General features: G+C 39.1%; 1 protein-coding gene across 4 annotated transcripts in view; it reads left to right on the top strand.

Annotated features, from left to right (window-relative positions):
* WASF1 (WASP family member 1) overlaps window positions 1–22162 on the top strand; it is a 40855-nt gene that overhangs the window by 3128 nt on the left and 15565 nt on the right. For all 4 annotated transcript variants that reach the window (XM_053460047.1, XM_053460048.1, XM_053460046.1 and 1 more), the window contains exons 2-3: window positions 12495–12656; window positions 15403–15537. In XM_053460047.1, the coding sequence (XP_053316022.1) occupies window positions 12524–12656; window positions 15403–15537 (268 nt within the window). In that variant the 5' untranslated portion in view covers window positions 12495–12523. The remainder of the gene's footprint in view (window positions 1–12494; window positions 12657–15402; window positions 15538–22162) is intronic.

The raw sequence follows: 22162 nt of genomic DNA on the forward strand, positions 1-22162 counted from the left end.
AAACTGGGGGTTTTTTTCTAGCAGGTTAATTCCCTAGGAACGTAGTTTATTTGTGACTGGCATTTCAGTTTGTGCGTTTTTTTGTAGACCTTTAGCTTATTATGTATCGTAGCCTGCAATGGTATTGTTTGTCCATTACTTTCCATAGCTGAATGAGTAATTGCTTATGTATTACATATGCACTAGATAAGATAAACACACCTTCTAGAGTGCTAAGTCAAGTTACGTGTAGTAAATATAGTTATTTATCAAATATCCTCTAATAAGGGGTCCGGTTGTTGGTCTGCGATCAATATTTACTTTGTATTTCATTTACAGCTCAGATAAAATGTTAATAGGATGAATTGCTTCTCTGTATTTCATAGTTGACTACCAGATAATAGTGTAAACAGTTAAACTCAAACATATTATCAGATGAAAGAGGCAGAAATGGCGAATGTTTATCTTGTTTCTGCAGGTTGTAGATGGGCACTGTGGGCATGCCGTCCCACCGCATTCATCTCTAGTGTCTTCTTGTCTGTATCATTGGCAATCTAGCCTGCTAGAAGGACAAAGAGGCCATCGACGCAGAGTGTTTAAAATAGAACTGCTCTGCAGGAAATATGGGTGCTTGGGGGACTTCAGCAGTTCATTAAAACACGCAAGTAAAATTTCACAAGTGCCTTAAAGGCAAACCCTACCCTGACGATTGAGAAGCAGAACAGTGCTCATTTTACAGGGCCATGGAAATCGGCAGTAATTGAACGTAGTCAGGCTTATAGCATGCATAGCGTACATCATGCAAAGTTTGCAGAGGCAGAGACGCAAGGAGCCTGATTCACTAAGGGCCAAGGCATGGCTAGAGTAAATCTTGATGTAGAAAACATTTAGCTACGTGGACCATTGCCAGAAGACTATGTTTCAAGGTCTCCTGCATCCCCTGGGAGTAAAATGAAAGACCTTTTAAGAATGTGAGGCATTCCAAAAATAAAAAAACAGCTTGTGTTCTAATAATATTAGCCCAAAGGGGCATTTAGTCCTTCCCAATAAAAACATCCAGCCATCCAGGATTCGGTGGGACTGATTCTGTGTTCTGCAGTTTTTCAGTGGACCAAGAGTTTTTGGAAATGTGTTTCCGAGTATGTGGTTCTTTAAACCTTCAAACCAATTTTTAGATGACCTGACTCTTGGTCTGGGTTTTGTGCCTAGCAATATAGCTGCCTCGCTGCAATCTATTGAAAGTCACACTTCTCATGCATAATCCCAATTCGTCGCACTCTGGTGTTGTGGGAATTTGAGTGACAGAATCTAAGACCTTCTGCTGTCATCAGCAGACTACGAATGCATCCACTCTGAAGGATAGATTTGGTAGGTAATTATTCAGATTGCATTAAGACATTGGCCGGAATCTGCTTGAAACAAGAGGTAACAGGTGCTTCTGCAAAAAAGCATTAGATGGATTACGTAAGTATGTAGAATATTCAATATGGTTGTCAATGGCCTATCTTGTTTGGACAGTCTATTCAAACTTTCAAATTAATTATATTGGTTACCTTTCCGTGCACATTCATAAAAAAAAACGGCACCCTCGATAAATACGAGCAAAGAAGACTGTGAAAAATTGTATTTTAACTTTTGATCTTTTCTTCAAGCAGTACACAAAAATACTCTGTTCTCACGGATATGAAACAATTGCAAACACAACAAACGTTTATCCAAAATAAAATTAAATATGTGTGCCAAAATTATTATCAATACTTTATGCTACCTCCCTGCAATGCCTGATGAGGTTGGAGAATACATGGCCAGGGATCTAAGATCATTATTCCTCAATACAGAATATTTCCAGATCCTTCAAAGGTCGACGCATGTAGACACCACATTTTCTATGGGCTTCAAGCTAGGGGACTGGAATGGCCATGGTAGGACCTGGATTTTATGGTCAGTAAACCATTTTTTGTGTTGTATGTTCTGGATTATTGCCCTGCTGGAAGATCCAACCACAGTCTGATTTAAGATTTCTGGCAGAGGCAGTCAGGTCTTTATTTAATATCTGTTGAGTCCATGATTCTAGGTATCCTAACAAAATGCCCAGGTCCTCTGGCAGAAAAACAGCTCCAAAACATTAAGGAGCCACCACCATGTTGAGACAACATAGACTTATAGTAGAAATGGGCATTTTTCAATGCTTTTCCTTTTTTTATAGCCACTTTCCATTTTGTGAAGCTCAACAACCTTTTTTGGCGCACATGACAGCTATATTCCTTGGTCTTAACTATTGTGATATAAGTCTACGGGATCTTGGCCTATGTGTTACCTAATATTTATATACCTGTTAAACAGAAAGTCATGGTTGAACAATTTCCTGTTCCTAGTAGTCACCCAGGTGTACTAAAAATGTAAAATATCACTCGGAATATACTTTAACTCTATTTTTCTCAAATTAATTCATAGGAGTGCCAATAATTGTGCCACACATAAATTGAATCATTTCATTTTTTTTATAAACGTGTTGTGTTTGCAATTCTTTGATATCCATGAGAGCAGAATATTTTTGATCCCCTTTTTTTTTACAGCCTTCTTTGCTCATATTTACCAAAGGCTCCAATAGTTGGAAGTAAATATGGAAGTAATGATGCAAACGCTTTGGAACTTACTATTAGTTTCTTGTATTCTCTTGGGACTCCTTCATAGCATTTGACTTGTTCCCCAGATGGTTTCCAGTAAAATATTCATTGATGCCATACTTTTACTACATCACAACAATTCTCCATTTCTAATGTTAGGGATGCACGTTTTGTTGCTGCTTTTTTGTTGGCATTCTAATGGCAAGCACAAGCCCCCATTAGCTCTTCACAGAGTAAGCAGGAAGAGCTTTACAGAAGATCTGCTATCATGAAATGATTTATCACTTATCTCTACTTTCATCTTTCTTCATTTGGTACTTTTCTTGAAATATACACCACTACATATAACTAAAAGGATGCTTGGGTTTGGTAGACATTCCTTTAAAGAAAGAAACAGCTCAAGTCAACACCCAGAATAATATGAATTCAACATTAATCGTCAAAGACCAAGATCTAACCTACTTGCCGGCATCCCCACAAAGAAGTGACTGCAGAAGTCTAAGTATAAAGACTAAAAACTACACAATGCAAATGAAATAGCCTAAGAATAGATTCTTTAACACCTACCCACATGTTGCCAGGGTTACAGCTGTGGGTGCAAAATACTGTGAATCGGGAAGCTTTACCAATGGCCTTTTAGGTTGTAACGTGGCACCATACCCTCATTCTATATAACCAAACACATAATTTATTGCTGCGCATAATTGAACATGCTCACAAAGCTCTATATTTTTCACTGGTCTGTTATTTATATTTAGAGACTTATTTTACAGCCTAAACAATTGTGAGACCATGATTGTGTGTGTGTGTGTGTATATAATTTTAGTTTTTTCCCGGTTAGTGTTGGTTAGAATCAATATGCCAAAATATTCAACCACATCTGTTGATCCTTGAATTAGTTGGTTTTTTTAGGAGAAAATATAAGGTAAACATGATCAGTGAGCACTTCTCCTTCAAAGAAACGGTATAGGAGAGCCGTAAAATAAGTACCGAAATGATCCATTCATGCAAATAAAGATTTTGTTAGGGTACATATCACTATGGCTGTATGATGTAGTGCGATTAAAACACACACAAAATATTAGTTTCATTTCTTTAGAAATAGAACATTTCCCCTATTGTCAATTCTTGCCTGACACTCATATGCTGATGAAGAAGCAGGGCTCTGCAGACCTGCTTTCCTGATAACAGTACGTGTGATCACTGCATGGAGGTGACATGGTCCTTGCGGAAAAGCCTCTGCCTCACTCACATGGAATAGATTGACATTGTCTTTGTCGGATGCTGCTTGCTGCATGCGTTGCTTGCTGTATGAGCGAGTACATGCACAGAACTAACAGACGTTGGCTGTTGCTGGTTGTACCCAAGCGTTCAGCAATGGCCGCCTCCACCCTCAAACTGAGCAAGTACTTACCCTGACAGTGCTTGTTTTCCAGAGTGATATAGATGATATAGCATACAGATGGTAAGATGTTTTGTGATTGGAATTGGGCGTTTGGCCTATTGTAAAACCCTCTGCACTCACAGAGATCTATTTTTCTGCATGCTTTCAACTAGAAAAGAAAAAGAGGGCACCATATCTATGCATATTCAATTTGACCGTCACATTCTCCTTACTCGTGCATCACAGATGATGTCAGAATTAAGTTTTATATGTCATCATCCTGCGTAACTTGCTGAATTCAATGCTTGAAAATGTCTGACCAGTTCTGTGAAAAAGATGTATATATTTATATTAACTGGTGCACTTATAGAGGCTGTGCTGGCTAGGCAGACACCTGCGTAGTGTAAGTGAGCTGAGAAAAATCTTTCCTCTGCGGTCTGCCTACAGTTTTTCAGCAGAGGGGCTGCTGCCCATTAACTTGATCAAGGTTACTATCCACAGCTGTCACACTACGTGTATATATAGTATAGTGAGTTCCTTTTTATTTTATGCCATAACCCAGTAGACATGCACATGGAAATGATTCAGACACATTTTTCATTTCATTTTAGTCCATTTGTTTTGGGTTAAGATGAAATTCGGAGGGATTTTCCGCTCAGGAGCTAAATTCGTTGCCGCTCCTTCTCGTTCTACACTTATCCACCTGCATTACTCTGCCCTATTAGAGTTCTTCCGGAAAAGGCATGCCCCAGGTGGACAGTCTATCCCCTATTCCTCCAGTTGGTGAGAGAGTGTGCATGGAGGCTGCACCCATTTGAGGATGCACTCCGAGAGGCCTGGGTAATGCAGCGGGAAAAGAGGACCAAAATAGAATGAAGAAGACAGAACAACAAGAACAGGCAAGACAAGAAGCAGATGGAAGAGGAGATGGGGGCATTGAGAGAAAGCATGTTAAGAGAATGTTAAGACACTGCTCATTCACATACATTGTTACACCTGTTAGCAGAGCAGGTTATCTGCAGTGGTTGGCACCCTACTAAAGCTTTCTCCCCTAGAGGTTGCTTTCAGCACCTAACAGCAGGCTGTTGTGCGTTGACGCCTGTTACTTGGCCTATGAATCTATATTTCATTTACAATGCTGCAGAAGCCAGAATTGTGTATCCTGTCTCATTCGTGCTGAGCTTAACTACTAAAATTTTTCATGACGTTTGATGGAGTTGACAAAGAAAATAACAGGTTTGCAACCAAGACACAAGACTGAAACCAGAGCGATTAGTCATTATTCGCACTTCAAAAGAAAGTCAAAATGGATTAGTGGGCATGCAGTCACTTCCGTAGGAATGCAGTGTTCTTTAGGAACGCCAGCGAATGTATTGCTGTTTACTTGCGTTTTGAGACTTGTCCCCGAGAGCACGGGTTACCTTTGCACCAATGATTTGCTGCTTGCAGGTGCACCTACGCTGCCATTCTGTCAATTCTATGCGTGAAAGGGAGACAGACAGGTCTATTTTCTGTGCCAGCAGCCACCGGGGCATGAAGTACTGTTTTCTAGATTTATACATGGTACAGCTTACAGCTAGTCCCAGGGAATTTCTTACTGTGCATGTCAAGTGGCTTTCCTCCTACCTTGACATGCCAGTTCTACATTTGCATATAACCTTCCATTGCAATTGTTTTTTTTTCTAATGCTAATGTTTTCTGGTTTGATGCCAGTTCACTTTGAAGCCGATTCACCTCTCTAGAGCCTGCAAAAGGTTTTTGCAGTTTCTGCCTGTGTTCTACACATCAAACAGCTTAACATTTCTTTGCTGGTGTATAGATTGTTTGATGTCAGGAAAGGAAGCGATTATCCTTTCCTCGCGTTGCTATCATTAGTTTATAGCAAAGGTAGTCATTGTACAAAGAACTAGCATGTCTAGCATGGTCAAAACAGGCCCGTTACAAATATTAAGTGTGGATATTTGCTGACTTAGATGAGGCCTGAAAGGCATGTTTATTGTTACTGGGTGATATCTGCAATATGATCTGGCACCAGGAACCCTTTAACCAGGGCTCAACAACAGCAACTGTCAATCTACAACTCTTAAAGAGACCTTGGTGCATATGGTATCTGTGTGGGCCGTTCATGCAGCCCTCCTTGCAAATGCAGGGAGGGATTCTGTACAATTCTGCATGCGCATTTCGCTGTTTTCTGCCCTCCTGCACCCCCGCAATGTATACAACGTCAGTCATATCCCAGAAATGTTCTGTACGTTTACCATTGTGTGTTTCCCCTCTTCCTAAATCAGGAATATTTAGCAGTCAACAAGCTTTTACTTATTCCTATTGTATATTTTATAGTATTTGGCCGTCGTGAATATAATCATAACTTAGAATTTGATTTATTTTCTTTATAAACTTAATGTGCAATGTGTCTTTATCTTTGTTATATTTCGCGTATTCACTCGCACATCAAAATGTACGCAGTATAATTTCTTTGACACCCTAGGTGCACAATAAAGCTACAAGGACGGCGAAATATTGTGTGGGACTGTGAATAAAAGATAATATGAGCTAATATAATACAAGTACTGTATTAGTGGTGTGTTGGCGATAAATGCAGATATGGTAGGATTAAAGTACAGTTGCTAAAAGTTTACAAACTTGTCGAAAAGGCAAATTTTAAACTAGTGTGAATTACAGTCTTGTGAAAAAAGTACACCCTCTTTGAATTCAATATTTTTACCTTTCAGGACATAATTATCTGTTCCTTAGCACGTCTAAACATTACTGCAAGTGTGACCGCCCTTATAAAAGCCAAAGTTTTAACAGTTTGCTGGTGTGGAGAATTAAGTTGTGTGTTAACACAATGCCAAGGAGGAAAGACCTCGGCAATGATCTTAGAGAAGCAGTTGTTGTTGCCCATCAATCTGGGAAGGGTTTTAAGGCCATTTCCAAACAATTTAAAGTCCATCGTTCTACAGTGAGATTATTCAAAAGTGGAAAACATTCAAGACAGTTGCCAATCTTCCCAGGGGTGGCCGTCCCTGTAAATTCACCAAAAGGTCAAACCATGCAATTGCTCAGAGAAATTGCAAAAAAACCCCAAGAGTTACATCTCAGGTTCTACGGGCTTTAGTTCGCATGTTAACTATAACATTTCATCACGGTACAATTAGAATAAGACTGATTGAGTATGGTTTGTTAGGATGGGTTGCCATGAGAAAGCCTATGTCCCTAAAAAGGTTAGGTTTGTAAGGTTGCATCTGTACAACCCACAAGACTTTTGGAACAATGTCCTTTGGATAGACGAGACCAAAGTGGAGTTGTTTGACCATTATGCACAGCGCCATGTTTGGCGAAAACTAAACACAGCATATAGCCACAAACATCTCATAGCAACTGTCATGCATGGTGGTGGAGAGGTGATCATTTGGCTTGTTTTGCAGCCACAGGACCTGGGACCCTTGAAATCATTGAGTTAACGATGAACTCCTCTGTATACCAAAGTATTCTAATAGTAGTAGTTAAATGTGAGGCAATCTATCCAACAGTTAAAGCTTGCCCAAAATTGGGACATACCACGGGACAGTGATCCCAAGCACACCAGTAAATCTACAACAGAATGGCTGAAAAAGAAAACAATCAAGGTGTTGTAATGGCCCAGTAAAAGTCCAGTTCTCAAACCAATTAGGGACCCTAAGAGACCTGTGCATAACCAAATGCCCGCAAACCTCAATGAACTGAAGCAACGTTGTAAAGACGAGTCGACCAAATTCCTCCACAACGATGTTAGAGACTGATAAAGTAATACAGAAAAGGATTACTTCAAGTTATTGCTGTTGAAAGTGGTTGTACAAGCTATTGAATCATAAGGTGTACTTAGTTTTTCACACATGGCTTCTTCATTTTGGCTTTACTTTAATAAATCGTGATACGGTGTAATATGTCATGTGTTGTTCATCTGAGGTTGTATTTACCTATTTTTTAGACCTGCTAAGGAACAGAGGATTGTTATATACTAAAATGTGAAGCCACACAGGAGGTTAAAGAATAATCATCCTTTGCAAATCTGAATGCATTTTGCTTCATGACCTTTAATTTTCAGAAATTATGTATTGAATATCTTATTTCTGTGATATGTGATCAAGTAGTATGGTGTTATGGAGATCATCGTGCCATCAGCAAAAAATGTACTGAATATACGATGTGTTAAGCTAAGAGGTTTATTATTTGGATGAATCGTATATTCAGTAAATTTTTTTGCTGATGGCACAATGATCTCCATAAACACCATGGATATACTACTTGAGGTTTGGGGTTAATTTAGAATCTAAAGAGTATTTAATGTATTTAGAAACACGACTTATTTTCAAGGCAAATTTCCGATAACTTTATAGAATTTTAAAGGAGTTTATATAATCTTTTATAAAAATGTGTTCAACTCTTATGCTCGTTTTATGTGACATGTCTACTGCTGATTGAAGTGGGTTCTGGGCTTAAAATTGTCTTTGCACATTTACTAAAATTGTCATATAACATGTCCAGTTACGGTGAAAATAATATGAATATAGACTGGTGTTCTGGATTACCATAAACCGATATCACATAGGAAGTGTGCACCCTTAAAACAGACAGGGGCATGGGATTAGCAGAGCCAGTAAGGACCTGAAAAGGATGTAATTACACAAGTGCATATTGTGACATAGAGGGAGGACCCAGCCATAGGTAATTTTTTTTAAATAATTTTTGTTACTGTTGTGCTCACTATACCATAGAGCTATACATAGGCCAGTTAGCTAATTCATATTCAAGCATGTTATGGACCAGGGACATAAAACTGGTCCTGGTTGTAAGATTTGTGCTCAGAACAGAAACCGACACAGCCAAGACATTGTTTTTGTGTAATTTTGTGTCTTCGTGATTCTTCTACATCATGCCTCCAGACTGTGTTTGAAACATCTGATAGAGTTCTTTGTAGAACAAGGTAAAACAGGTTGAGATTAATTACAGAAATGTGTCACCAAAAGTTGTTGCTATGTCTTTATGGACAAAACCCGACGGATAAGTAATGTATATAGCTTTTGAAATAGTCAGTCGTTCTCTCGTGTCCATTATTTATTAGGCTCTTACATTCTTGTATCATTTCCAGCAGAACCATTTATCAAGCTTCACTGCTACTTTTTTGATTCTGCAAATCAATACTTGGTAATCTTATTCTATTCTAAAAGCATCTCTTTAAAACTTTACTGGAGTGTATTTAAAGGTGCACCCCATCCCTCATACACTTTAAAGGGAAACTCCCAGCATGCATTACTAATCTCTGGATAGTAAACCAAGTATATGTTTTCAAAAGCATTGTGTTTTTTTGTTTGCTTTTGTTCTAGCAATTCTAGTTTTCAGACAGCTTCATATTAGGCATTTGTATGTGTTCTAGCTCTCTGTTCTTAGCTCATTCTACTGGACAAACACCTTGACTTCTTATCGTACTACCTGTGGTAAATAATAGAATGACTCAGTCTTAATCATCACGTTGAACACGCTGAATAATGAAAGTCTGTTGAGGAACAGAATTAATCAGTATTGCCATAAAGAATACACTCAGTGTGGTGGTTGAGCAGAGAAGGTCACCTAAAATAGCACCAATGTCAGCCTCCAAGAATTTGGATAAAGGAAGTGTCAGCCCGGGACATCCACTCCCCTTACAACTCCAGCCATTCGCCAGATCTTCTGTTCGGGGTCTTGTGTTTGCGGTGTAGGCCGCATCCCCGGCCTCTAGTAAGGTGCGGAGAGCGAGTGCTGGCAGGGGGGGGGGTTGGGCTTTTGCGTGGCCTTCGGGTAGGGAGAAGTGGAGAGGGACAGATCCACTCCAATAGGGATTTGTGTGGAGAGGAGGAGCAATAGTGTTTGGTGGGAGGAGCCAAGACCTGACAGGGCTATTTAAACCCCCAGCACTGTTCAATCAGTGCTTGCTTGTATTCAAGCTGTTCCCTTATGTGCCTTGATCCCTGTTACTTGGTTCTCCTTTTTTGCCTCACCTACTTGATACCTTGTACTTTGTGGATTACCCGGCTATACAACTGGACTTTTGTGTTGCTCTCCAATCCCTGACCTTGGCTCCATTTCATTTACTACCTGCCTGAACCTATTGGAATAAATATTCTTCTGGGAGATTTGTTTCCTTGTCTGGCCAGTCCTCATTTAAAGCATCTCTCTGCGCTGTGCTCCGTTCACCCAACCTTGACACGAAGTTTATTGGAACAAAATAAGATCAAATCAGTTTATGTCAGTGCTAACCTGCATCACTGCATACAGTACTGTATATTTTCCCCACAAGACTTCTCCTCTAATCAATATGATAGCTGAGTGTATTTTTTATAAGGGGACAATCCAGTGTCTCATGCAGCCCCAGTGAACAATGCATGTTAAAGAACTTTGTTTATACTTTTAACATTTTCTAAACCGTAAGGTGGGGGGGGGGAGTTAGGTCTTACCATAAGGAGAACCTGCTGCTTCAGTGGTCCTGTTTCTGCTCATGTGCTCATAGAAACTTTTGCTACTATTGAAGTATACGTTCATGTGTTTCGACGAGAATATCACATCAGAAATAGTTAAGACCTTGTTGCCCCTATCAGTGCCTGCTTTTGAGTCACATGGCAATTAAGTGTTCCCATCAAAAATTGAAGAACGAGACACGGCTTTATATTCTAGGAACAGGTTTCTAAGTTTAAAAGAGTTGTCTGAATAGCAGCCATACAGAGCTGTTTCTGGGGGAGGGGTTGGACATCCGACAGCAGTAGGAATGATGTTTCTATTGCTACATTTAGTTATTTATTGTAAAATCAGCAGAGTAGATGAAATAACACCTGTGAATAAGGATTCCTATTCAATGCATGCTTGGATATATTAGATCTTTGTTTTCCCTATCTAACTTTTATCATTCTAATGATATTCTGCCATTTACATATTTTCTACATGAACAGGCAGTCATTGCCTTGAGATTTATCACACCCTGTACTATATTAAGCATCAATGCTAGGAACAAGACTTTGCACTCTATATCATGTGAGGCATTTCAAAGGGGAATTGAGCATTATAGTGCTGTATACAGTATTAAAGAAATGTATTATTATTTGCTTCAATAAACTTCCTTTATCTGCAGACCCTGGGGGCTGCCATTGTTGTCCGTCATATGATATTGGGTGGGCTTTCCTTGCTATGACCCCATACTGGGTCGATTCTTTATAGCAATGCTAATGAAATTCTGGTTGCCCAACAAAATCATTTGCTCCATACAGCGAGAGTGCTTGTGTGATCGACAGAGCCGTCCGTTGCAATAAGGCAGTATGAAAAGGAATCGGGGTACATGTCTTGGAGATCGGATTAAGATAACGGAGCTAGAAGACGTACAAATGGCTAACATACAGTTGTCCTAAAGCACATTAAATAAAAACTAGAATTGTTTAAAAACTACTAGCAAAAAGCACTATTTTTAAACCCATTTTATGCAATGCTATTAATAAAATGTTTTGGTCGGGGTCCTACTTTAAAGAAAGGCTATGCTTTGTTGTGTTCCTATTAGGGTAGATCAGGGTCGCTAAACAACATCCATCTGTTTTGGGAATATTGGGAGACATCTCAGTTGCCGGCAACTATTTTCATCCTTGACATCACATTGTCCCTGCGAAAATGCATGGTGTGTTTTCGTTAATGAATTACACACCAGGCAGTAAATTACTTTGTGCCTCTTGCTTAACCTCTAATACTTATCGTTTCTCGAAGCTAGTCATTTAAATGCAATTCATACCTAGCGCGCAGTCTGCTGTAGACGTGCTAGATGCTTCAGTGACTTCAAGATGGCTGCCATTTAATAAATCTTCTGCTTTTCCCCCTGGCATCTACATTATCGTCCTCGTGCGTGTCTCCCTTTCTGCAATGCCTTCTATTGCTTGCATTTCTTCTCACCAAATCTTTTTGATCTCCAATGAAATATGCAACCGAGATATGTTGACCTCTTGTTAATTACTATTTTGTACAAGGGTTGCGTGCAGAAGCCACAAAGATAAGAACAATTTCTTAACAATGCTTGTCATCTCTGTTGGAACGGCAAGTTTTATTCAGGAAAGAAAACCAAATCAAATGAGAATTCCTCATGTTTTATTCTTAATACCCCCGTGGCATGACGTCGCATACTATGGATTTAAGCAATAACCTGCCTATGACAATTTTCTGTAAATTCTCATTCATAGCTGACATTTATTCTATTCTGTAATATCACCCAGTCCTATCATCTGGTACTTATTTTCATATATTAGAAATTGTTGCGAGACGTTAATCAAATGACACTTTCATAGAGAACTCTGTAAGCTTCAAGTCATTCCAGGTTAAAACAGTTTGTCTTTAGTTTTCATATCTACATTCAATTTATGCTAGGACTTTGTCTTAGGGATTCTCCCCATAAAACCTAAACTGAATACACCGTGTTTTACTATGATAGTAACCTTAGTTCCTTTCTTTATTTTCAGGTGTCTTGGGATTTTTCCAGTAATCAAGAATGCCTCTGGTCAAAAGAAACATTGAGCCCAGGCACCTATGCCACACTGTCCTGCCCAGGGCTATCAAGAATGAACTGGAATGTGTCACAAATATTTCTTTAGCAAACATAATCAGACAACTAAGTAGCCTCAGTAAGTATTGATCTCCGTGCAAGGTCTTATGATGCCTGCCCATTTCTTTCATGGTTGTGGTAGGTTCAACCATCATGTACAACATAACGGAAATGGTACAAAAGCTAAATGTTAAAAGTCCGGGAGAGCAATTATCCAACAGATATAATAGCTTTGCTTTCAACGGAGGTTTAAAAGCCTTCAACTAATTCTATTGTTATTTAAGGAGTAAACAAAAAAAAGATGTTAAAAAAACCAATCTGGATGTTTTTACCATTTTTTGTTTAATGGTTCAGCAGTTTTTTTACCTGTAAAAACCTAAATACAGCTAATAGAATACATTTCTAAGGACATTTAATCTCTCTGAAGGGCCCCATTACAATTATAGAACCACATAATGTGTAGAGGACAGTCCGGATTCTAATTACTTATGTGCTGGAAGAGACATTAGTGTGGAAATGAATGCATAATGAAAGCTAATTGTATGAAAGTTAGCAAAGACTCTTGATGCAGTATCTAAAATCTGTCAAAGACTGTCGGGTATGCTTATCATTATGAACAAAGCAATAAAGGTAGTTGTAAAATGTGAACAAAAAGCAGACAACAGATATGTCAAGAATATTATAGACCTTACAAATATCATAAATCCAACTAGTAAAAAAATCAAGTTGTGTTCAATATCCTGCGAACATAAGGTCACTTCTAATAAAGTCAAACTCGCGTGTACAGAGGTCCCGAAGCAGACACAAAAATTACCTTTACCTTAAATAAACAGCATCTGGCAGTTCATGGCCGGTCCAACCTGAAGACTGGACGGAGAACTGGTTCTTGTAGCAGTAGATGAGCCAACAGTTGAGTGGCTGAAGCCCTGTCAGACCCTAGGCTATTTTATAAACTAACCTGCATTGCAAGTCTTCCAACACTGCAGCCCTTGAAGGGAACTGGATGCCCAACTCAGCTCCATGTTAATTTCTCCAAATTACTGTATACACAAGCTGTCAGAGAGGGGAGAAGCTGTTTATTTAGAATAATGTGTCCAGTGCTGGAGAACCTGGCTTCAGAAAAATAAATCATTTAGTTACAAAGGGTCACTAAAAAGCTTCCATGGTTTTACTAACAAGGCATTCTAGAAAAGTCTAGAATGTGTCATTCTAGGGACATCGTAACGGAATTCAGGAGAGCTTAGGGCGTTCATACAGCTATCCTGTAGTATTGATATTCAAAAGGGGCTGGCTAGGTGGGCCAATTAGTTATTTTATGCCATCACTGTCTATGTACCCAGACACACGTGCCATATTTAACTTAAGTGGTGCTGCCGATTAAGTACTAATGTTGATTTAAAACCATATATATAAATTCCTTTGGGAAGGACAAAACATCCAAATCTAGTAGCTCAGCTAACTAACTCCTACGTATTTGCAAAAAGCATCTGAAATATTACTCTAAATCGCCTCTTACTGAAGGGATCTATAAACAACTTGTTTGGGGAATAAAGGTGCTAGAATGAATAGAACAATTGCTTGCACATCAGGCATAAAAGTAGCAGGGCAATTAACGCTGCAGGAGACCCAATAACACCGTGTGGTTTCCAGAAAGTAAATGTGCATTTTTTTTATTGTGTGTATATCTTTTTTTAATGTTAGTTTGTTCTGTCGAATAAAACAGCATGCCTCATTCGCTGTCTGTATTGGAAACGGCTTAAAGCAGCTGTGCTTAGAGGATGCTTCCTGTAAAAATAATGCCCAGACGCACGGCCTCTGGAGGGTGAGCTACAGCTTTACGCTGTGCAATAATCCTGCCGTCAACCATGTGTGGGTCTCTCACCTGTTTTGCGTTGCATATGATTCTCTGCAGCTGAGGCAATGGATAACTTCACTGCACTTCTAGGCTAGGCAGATATCAGTTGAAGGGTGGCTGCCATTATTAAGCCGCTCTCGTTACTGGACAAAAGTTTCATGAAACGAATAATATTGCCCCAAACGTCATTGCCTATCTTCAAAGTTCTCAGTACTTTAATATGGTTTAAGATTTCACATTGCTTTGTTTGTTATACTAAGCATGCATGACTTATCACTTTGCAGCAGAGTCTTTAACAGCTTCAAGCGAACGAGCTTCGAGTTGACCAGGGCAGCTCTAGGCAGCGAGGTAGAAATGCGACAAACTGGTTTGTTGAAAAGGTGGCATATTGTGACAATGCAGCACAGGCCATTCTACTCCCGATGCGCTGTGTACCTGATACCATCCACCTGTCAGCGCTGGGTGCGGCTGAAATAGGAGAATCCACTAAATAGAAGTGGTGTCCATGTAGTGCATAAAAAGACGAGGACAAAGGCAGTTTAAAGAGCTTCATTCCAAACGAACAGGAACCGCAGACACAATTTTATACAAATGACACCTTTTTATTTCAACATGAATTGCAGCAAACATGTTGTAGTTAAATAACTTGCTGTCTTGATAAGAAAAACAGTATATTCTCCGAATAAACGCTCAGCACTCCAAATTACGTAGATAGGCTTTGTCAAGTACCTGACGTACTGAGTGCAGTATGTGTGTGTGTGTGTGTGTGTGTGTGTGTGTGTATGTATATATATATATATATATATATATATATATACAGTATATATAATGCAAATGTCTTTATCTTATCCTTTGGTCATTCACAGTACCCATTAATGGTGCATTATAGGTTGGCATAGGACCAGAAACCAAGCAATTTTATTGGAGATTGCTACTCTACGTTTACACAGTTGCAATGTTTCTCTTTTAGGTAAATATGCAGAAGATGTATTTGGGGAATTATTTAACGAGGCACACAGTTTTTCATTCAGAGTGAATTCATTACAAGAGCGCGTGGACCGGTTATCGGTTAGCGTAACCCAGCTTGATCCAAAAGAAGAAGAACGTAAGTGCCTAATATGCTTTTTTTCTGTCCAAAATAAAATATATTTTTAGCAACCTAACTTTTAGTACAACAAAAAAAAAATTTGCCACCGAGACAAATCTCTTGAGAAACCAACACAGCTGGAAAGTTGGTGTCTATTGTCAGCTCTTGAAGTAGGTCGCCTTAGGTTCCACATTCCGTTGTACTTAATTAAACAGTGGGTATAAGTGTTGTGTCCTGAAAATCTGTTTAATATAGTACCACTTTTATGTTTCCCAGATCCCTCAATCTCAATTGTCAATGTTAGGTCACTTTTTGTTTGTGTTGTTTTAGTAAATTAAACTTGTTTTCAGTACAAAATTAATTCTACTGTTTTGGTCAAAAATCCTCGTATCAAATGTGCAGTAAAAAATTATCTTTTAAGCAGAATGCCCCCCCCCCCAAAAAAAAGCCTACTTTTGTTTTTTCACGTATGCACTAGAAAGACTTACGGTTCACTTTGTAAAATTCAATGGCCACACGCTATTTGTGTTTTGGCTTTGAGTATTTATATATAATACTTTATACATTTCTGGCCCTCATGACGGGTTAAACTGGGGTTTGAATGGGAAAGTTGGGAGGAGAGTAATAGTTACTTCACTATTTATAATGAAGGGCCAACACTGGCATGTTCCTTCAGGAAAAAGAGCTTAATGGCCCTGCATAATGGGTAATTCAATGTGTAGAGAGACTTTCTCACTGATTTAACTATACATTAGACAAGGCTAGCCAAGCTCGTTCTGCAGCCAAAGCTCACTGGGGTTGGGCCTTCATAAGGTATAGTAAAGTTGAAACTGCAACCCTCCTGTCAGTTCTCTCTTTAGTGAATAAAGCCCTGAATTTTTCTTAACCAGCATGTCTGATCAGGCATATGCCCCCCCCCATTTTCTCTTCTTATTTGGTATTATTGCAATTTGTAAGAAACTTCAATAAAATTTAACTTACCAACAAATACAAAAATAAGCAAGCCCCTGAATGATATCTTTAACTACCCAGTCTGTACATGTTTTTTTAAAATGCCTCACGAAAGAAGAATGTCTATTTAAGTACTTTGCAATGTTCATTCTTTACCTGCAATAATTAAATAAGACTTACCAGAGCTTCGGCGTACCGCCCCAAGCAGCCAATCACAGGCAAGAACCTTGAACCCCTTGAACTCTTATGCTGGAGATGGCTACTGTTCAGTATGCCCACGACTGCCCAGGAAATGCATCCGACAAACACATGAAGATAGCTTGAGGCGCAGGGGAAAAGAAACAAACTCATCATTTAAAAGTGATACTCCTCATATATATTGTCATGTATAAATATATATGTACCGTATTTGGTTTTTTGATTTTAGGCTGAAAGAGACACCAGGACTGCTATAGGAAGTAAAATCAGACAACACTTCGTATAACAGTTTTTATAATCCTATAATCTGAAGGAAATTGTAGTGTGTTGAAAAAAGGAGTATCTCCAGGTTATTGAAGATGCCGTTCGGCTTATACAATCATTGTACTCTCTAGTAAACATAAGCAGATCATTTTTTATATAATTTCTTTTAAAACTTTAATACCATCAAAACAGCACCAAAAACATTTATGGTGCTTTTTAAGTTCTATGACAACTAGCTATTAGTGCCTGCTTTTGGGTAACATGGCAGTTAAGTGATCCCAACAAATATATCAATAATTCTTGTTTTAAGCATAGTACTGCAGAATATAATACAACAGAATAATGGGAAAGAATGAAGTCCTGCTGAAGTATATTAGAACTATGCATAGCTTTGTGTGATTGGAAGGGAATAAACAACTCTTGAGATGTTTTTTGCTAAAACAATTACTTATCTGCTGGAGGTTATCTTTCTGTTGATATTCCCAGCAGCACTTATCATGACTTATATATATCACGCACGCACGCACGCACGCACGCACGCACGCACACACATACACACTGTTTTAGAGCCCTACTTCAGATAGGAGGTTATTGTTGTCGCTACCCTTTTTTGTTTTGTTTTTGGGTTTTGTTTTGGATCTTGGATCCTTCTCCCTGCTTGTCCTTTGTATGACAAAATGGGAAAGAATGTCTGTCCGGCAGCCTGCTTAGTCCTCCGGCAGGCCTCTCAGCAGGTTAACTATCTGCAGACTGATTCCGACAGTACAGGGGTGTCTAAACCTACGAATAGGTTCTTTTTTCCTCTCCTGTTGTGTTTGATGGAGGTGTAAGCCCTTTCTCTGGCTGTACTCACCATGTAGAGTCAGGCTTTTGTAGAGGAGTGCTTTTTTGTCTTGGGTATTTGGGTTTACCTCTTCAGTAGGTGCGACCCTGTTATTGTTTAGCAGCCATCCGCTCATCCTGCTCTTTCGTCTGATGTAGAAGAGCAACTTGCAGGGAGGCTTTTTATTTCAAGTGTAGCGGTTGTGGAGCTCGTTACTGCCATCACTGTCTTAGAGTTGCCTCAGGAGGTCACAGAGAAAGAGACTGATTGTTATTTTTTTACCAGTCATGCCAAGTCAAGGGGCTATCTCCTTTTGAGAAGTAGAAGGCCTCCATTTGGCAGTTCTTCAACCTATTTGCCATGTTAGCAAAGGCCACCAGAAAGTCCAGCATCCTAATGGAAGATGCTGCTCAATTTTCTGACCTCATGGAAAGGAAAGCTGAGGGCACCGCAAGTGTGTTCAACTGTTGGGCATGCCTTCAGAAGGGAACAATTCAACCATGGACACAAGTCGTATTCAGTCAGGTATTTAAAATTTGTGGCTGGCTGGAGAGTATTATTGACTTTTGCACTATACAAGAAGGATGTACTGGTTTTGTTAGAGCTTATAGAGGAGCACAAAATACTCAAGTGCTGAAAGTCTTGGTGGCCTCGATTTTTCCCTGGTGGAGGTCATCTATGAGAAGGGTTTGTTGATTCTCCAAACTGATTACTCAAATCAGCATCAGATGAAATTGACAAACAGCACTCTATTACCTCCAAGGCTGTTCAGATCTGCAGAGAAAGGACCAAGGACAAGTATACTGGTATACGGGCTTCTCTCTTTTCTTGTCCAATGCGCTGTCTGGGAGGCACATTTTTATAGGTTTGTTCATGCCGAATCTGGTGGCGTTCATATATCTTTGGTCAGTGCCTCTGGCAGATACACATAAAAAGAGACTGGCAAAATATTCTGTTCTTTACTGCATCAAACATCAGAGAAATGTCCCATGTATTATTAGAGATGGATGTTAGGCTTCTTCTTTAAACCACCACCATTTACATGGTCATTGCTTTATTGCTTCCTTTTTCAGTGAAAAAAATTCAAGGGATGTTTAGTTGCTGTGAAATAAAAAATCACTAATTTAATAACATTCTGGAAAACAGCAGCTGTTGTATCTGTGGAACAACTGCTGGGAAAACTGTTAAGGAGCAGCTGTCTGAGTTAATGTCTAATCTCTCATTTGATTCCCTGGTCTTTTAAAACAATGCCAGTGTTAGCTTTACTTCATCATAGCAGATGAGGACTTCTAGATTTGGGTGTAACAATGGCTGAATTGTTTAAAAAAAGCCTTTTATGAAAGGTCACCAGTAGCTGATATGATAGTGAAATTTCTGAATCTGCCAAATTTCATTTGTTGCATGTCATACAATATCTACAGAGATATTTTTAGTTTGTTCCCACTTAAATATATCTGCTTTAATTTTAATTTTGTTTCAGCTGAACCTTTCCCTAGTTATCTTTTGTAATCATGAAGTACTTGGTTTGTGAAATGTATGTGTGCCTTGCTCAAAAGTCTCAGCACTATAAAGTAGATGGGCACTGCCCCACCATCCTGCTGTTGCAGTGATGGTCATGGGATAATTTGAGGATCTCTTCTGACTGCCCACTGAACTGTAAAATTGATCAAGGTCAATCATGACTCCCATGTGGCCATCTTGCAATGAGCACCACAGTATGACATAATATATCAGCGTTCTGCAGGGTGGCTGTACACGTGAGGTAGGTTTATGGGCCTCAACTCTTAACTATATACCTCCCAACATGTCACCACATACCTCATGCCCTCTCCAGACACCTGAGATTTTGGGAGGTATGGATAGGTATTGTACAAAATAGTAAAGGAAACAAAAATAAGCACCTGAGCTATATGAAAGACCATTTAAGCATTTAGGATTCAGTTCCCTTATTTAGGGTCCACTATCTTGTTTTGTATCTCCATTATTCAGCTTTGCATCAATGGGCTATTACCTAGTATAGGTTTTTCTGTTTTATTATTTTTATCTAATTATATAGTACTGTAAAAGACCTGACATTCCAAATATTGACCACACAGGTCAATTAAAGGAAATAGCTGGCATTACTGCCCTTTTAATCAGCTTGATCAAATATTTCATTAGGATCAATATCCGTAGGGCTGCTGAATGTCCAGGAATCACCCAGAAATAATGATAATTTAATCTTGCAGAAATCTGATGCACAATACGGGCACTGATAGTATTGAAGTTGATGTTGCTATAGGAACAGAAAAGCTTTAACGTTTATGTGATTAAACATTTTAAAGAATAAGAAATTACCTATTGAAGAAGCAATAAAACAAAACTAAACATGCCAGAACACTCAGTAGTTTGCTTGTATAGAACAGCACCCTTTAAACTACACACACGAGCTGCGATAAGGCTCACTGTGAATGTACCGGGGTGACTGGCTGTCTACAAAGCTGTGCGAAGGCCGATATGCTTTCACACAAAGCTGGGCCTCCGCAGTAGATGTTCCGATACCGACACAAGAGAAGCCTTTTGAAATTACATCTACTGTTTTCCAGAAGGTAAATTAGCTAGTTTGTTTACTCAACCTAGTTTCTTAAGTATCAGATTATGGAAATATATGTTCATTCTTGCTGCTGTTTTTTGTATGTTCGCTTTTATTATTATTTTTTTTTTATTTGAAAAAAAAACATGCAATGCAACTTGCATTAGAATGTGGACCCTATGGCGTTACCCCGTAATTACGCTCATCTCCATGCATCGATAGCTCTAGCAGTGATGCTGAGTTAATTTGACAGTTTAGAGGGCCCAACCCCAAAACTACCTTTTTAGCTGTCACATTAATTCAGCTTCACTTCATCGCTGGTAGGTAGAAGCTTTTGGTTTTGTAATAGGAGATTATGCCTACGTTGTTGTTGATTCTGTTTAGTTCAGTCTGTTGGCAATACACTAAAGGAGCCTCCTGAATACCCCCCTGCTTTTTTGGGGGGTTTGTGGGCATCAAGACACATCCCATAGTGTAGAATTTAGTTTAGTACACTAAATAACCCTATGAAACGGTGTATTAAGACCCCAGTTTATGTGTATACTATGAGATCAGCTATCTTAACTTCCTTTCCTCCGAAACTGTGCAAAGTTTGCTCCCCTTTTATTAAGTTACTGCTCCTCTTTGATCAAAACGTATGGTACCGTTTGTAAGGGTATGCATAATGCTACAGACCTACGCTTTCCTGGGATTATAGGAATCTGTAATCTTGAAACAAGGCAAAAGCTTTGATATTTTTAATAAATGAATTTAGCTTTGATTATGACACTTCCCTATTAATGGCTCCGAAGTTACAAAAAAGCACAAACTCCCATAATTACAAGAATCAATATGTCACCTCTCCGGGTTGCCTTCATTTTCGTTTCACGGTAATTTTTTAGTGTTAGGGTTTCATGTAGGAGCTTGCACGTCTAAGCCAGTGTTTGACAAATGACATGCATATGGCCACCCGCTTGATGCATGCTGCTACGCATTACACGCTTACACTTTTGCATTGCGACTGTGTGTGTATCCAGCATGTGGCTGCACACTAAGCAGCTACCAGCACATGACCATTTTCTGCTCATTTAATGGGTTTTGTTTGAATGTTGGGCATGAGTGAATAGCCCACTCTTTGGCCACTGTACCATGTTACCAGCCATCTCCTGCATGTGGCCAGCATCAAAGAGCATAAAACATATCTACCAGCATTATAACCTCTAATCCAGACACCACATGATTAACAAATCCTATAATAAGGCAGTTCCATTCAGCATTGATAGTTATGTTGGTTTGCACTGTGAAACCTGCAGCCTCTGTCATATGTTTGAACGCTTAAGATCCTTCTGGGCGACTATGCCTTTACGTTTTATCACTTGTAGTGTTTACTGTGGAGGAAATGAACCCTTCTGGTGACCTTATTGATATCTTATTCATTGTGAGGTATTAATAACAGGGACACTGAGTGAGATGCTGTCCCTTTGTTATCAGATCTTTCCACTTGGACACCGCATCCTTTACACTATGTGAACAATTGGCTTATTTAATGCATGCAAGAAAAGTCACATCTTAAAAGCAAGTCTATACTATCTGGAAACTCATGCACACCGTTTTATAACCAATACTGTAATACCGCTTGCTACAGAACAGTTAAGAAACAACTATTGGAATCGTCCTTCTCCAATGTGCTATATCTACTTATAATCAGCGATGAGAACTTTGCTCATGGGGTCATTACAAGTGGAATGGGGCAAGTAGACTGAGCAGAGAGAATTTCTTCTTAACCAATGGAGAAAAATAATTAAAAAATCTTTTTGAAGTATGCAAATATATACTTTTGCATTTACTTTGATACT

Source organism: Spea bombifrons, chromosome 3 (assembly GCF_027358695.1).
Source record: "Spea bombifrons isolate aSpeBom1 chromosome 3, aSpeBom1.2.pri, whole genome shotgun sequence".
Lineage (NCBI taxonomy): Eukaryota > Metazoa > Chordata > Amphibia > Anura > Pelobatidae > Spea > Spea bombifrons.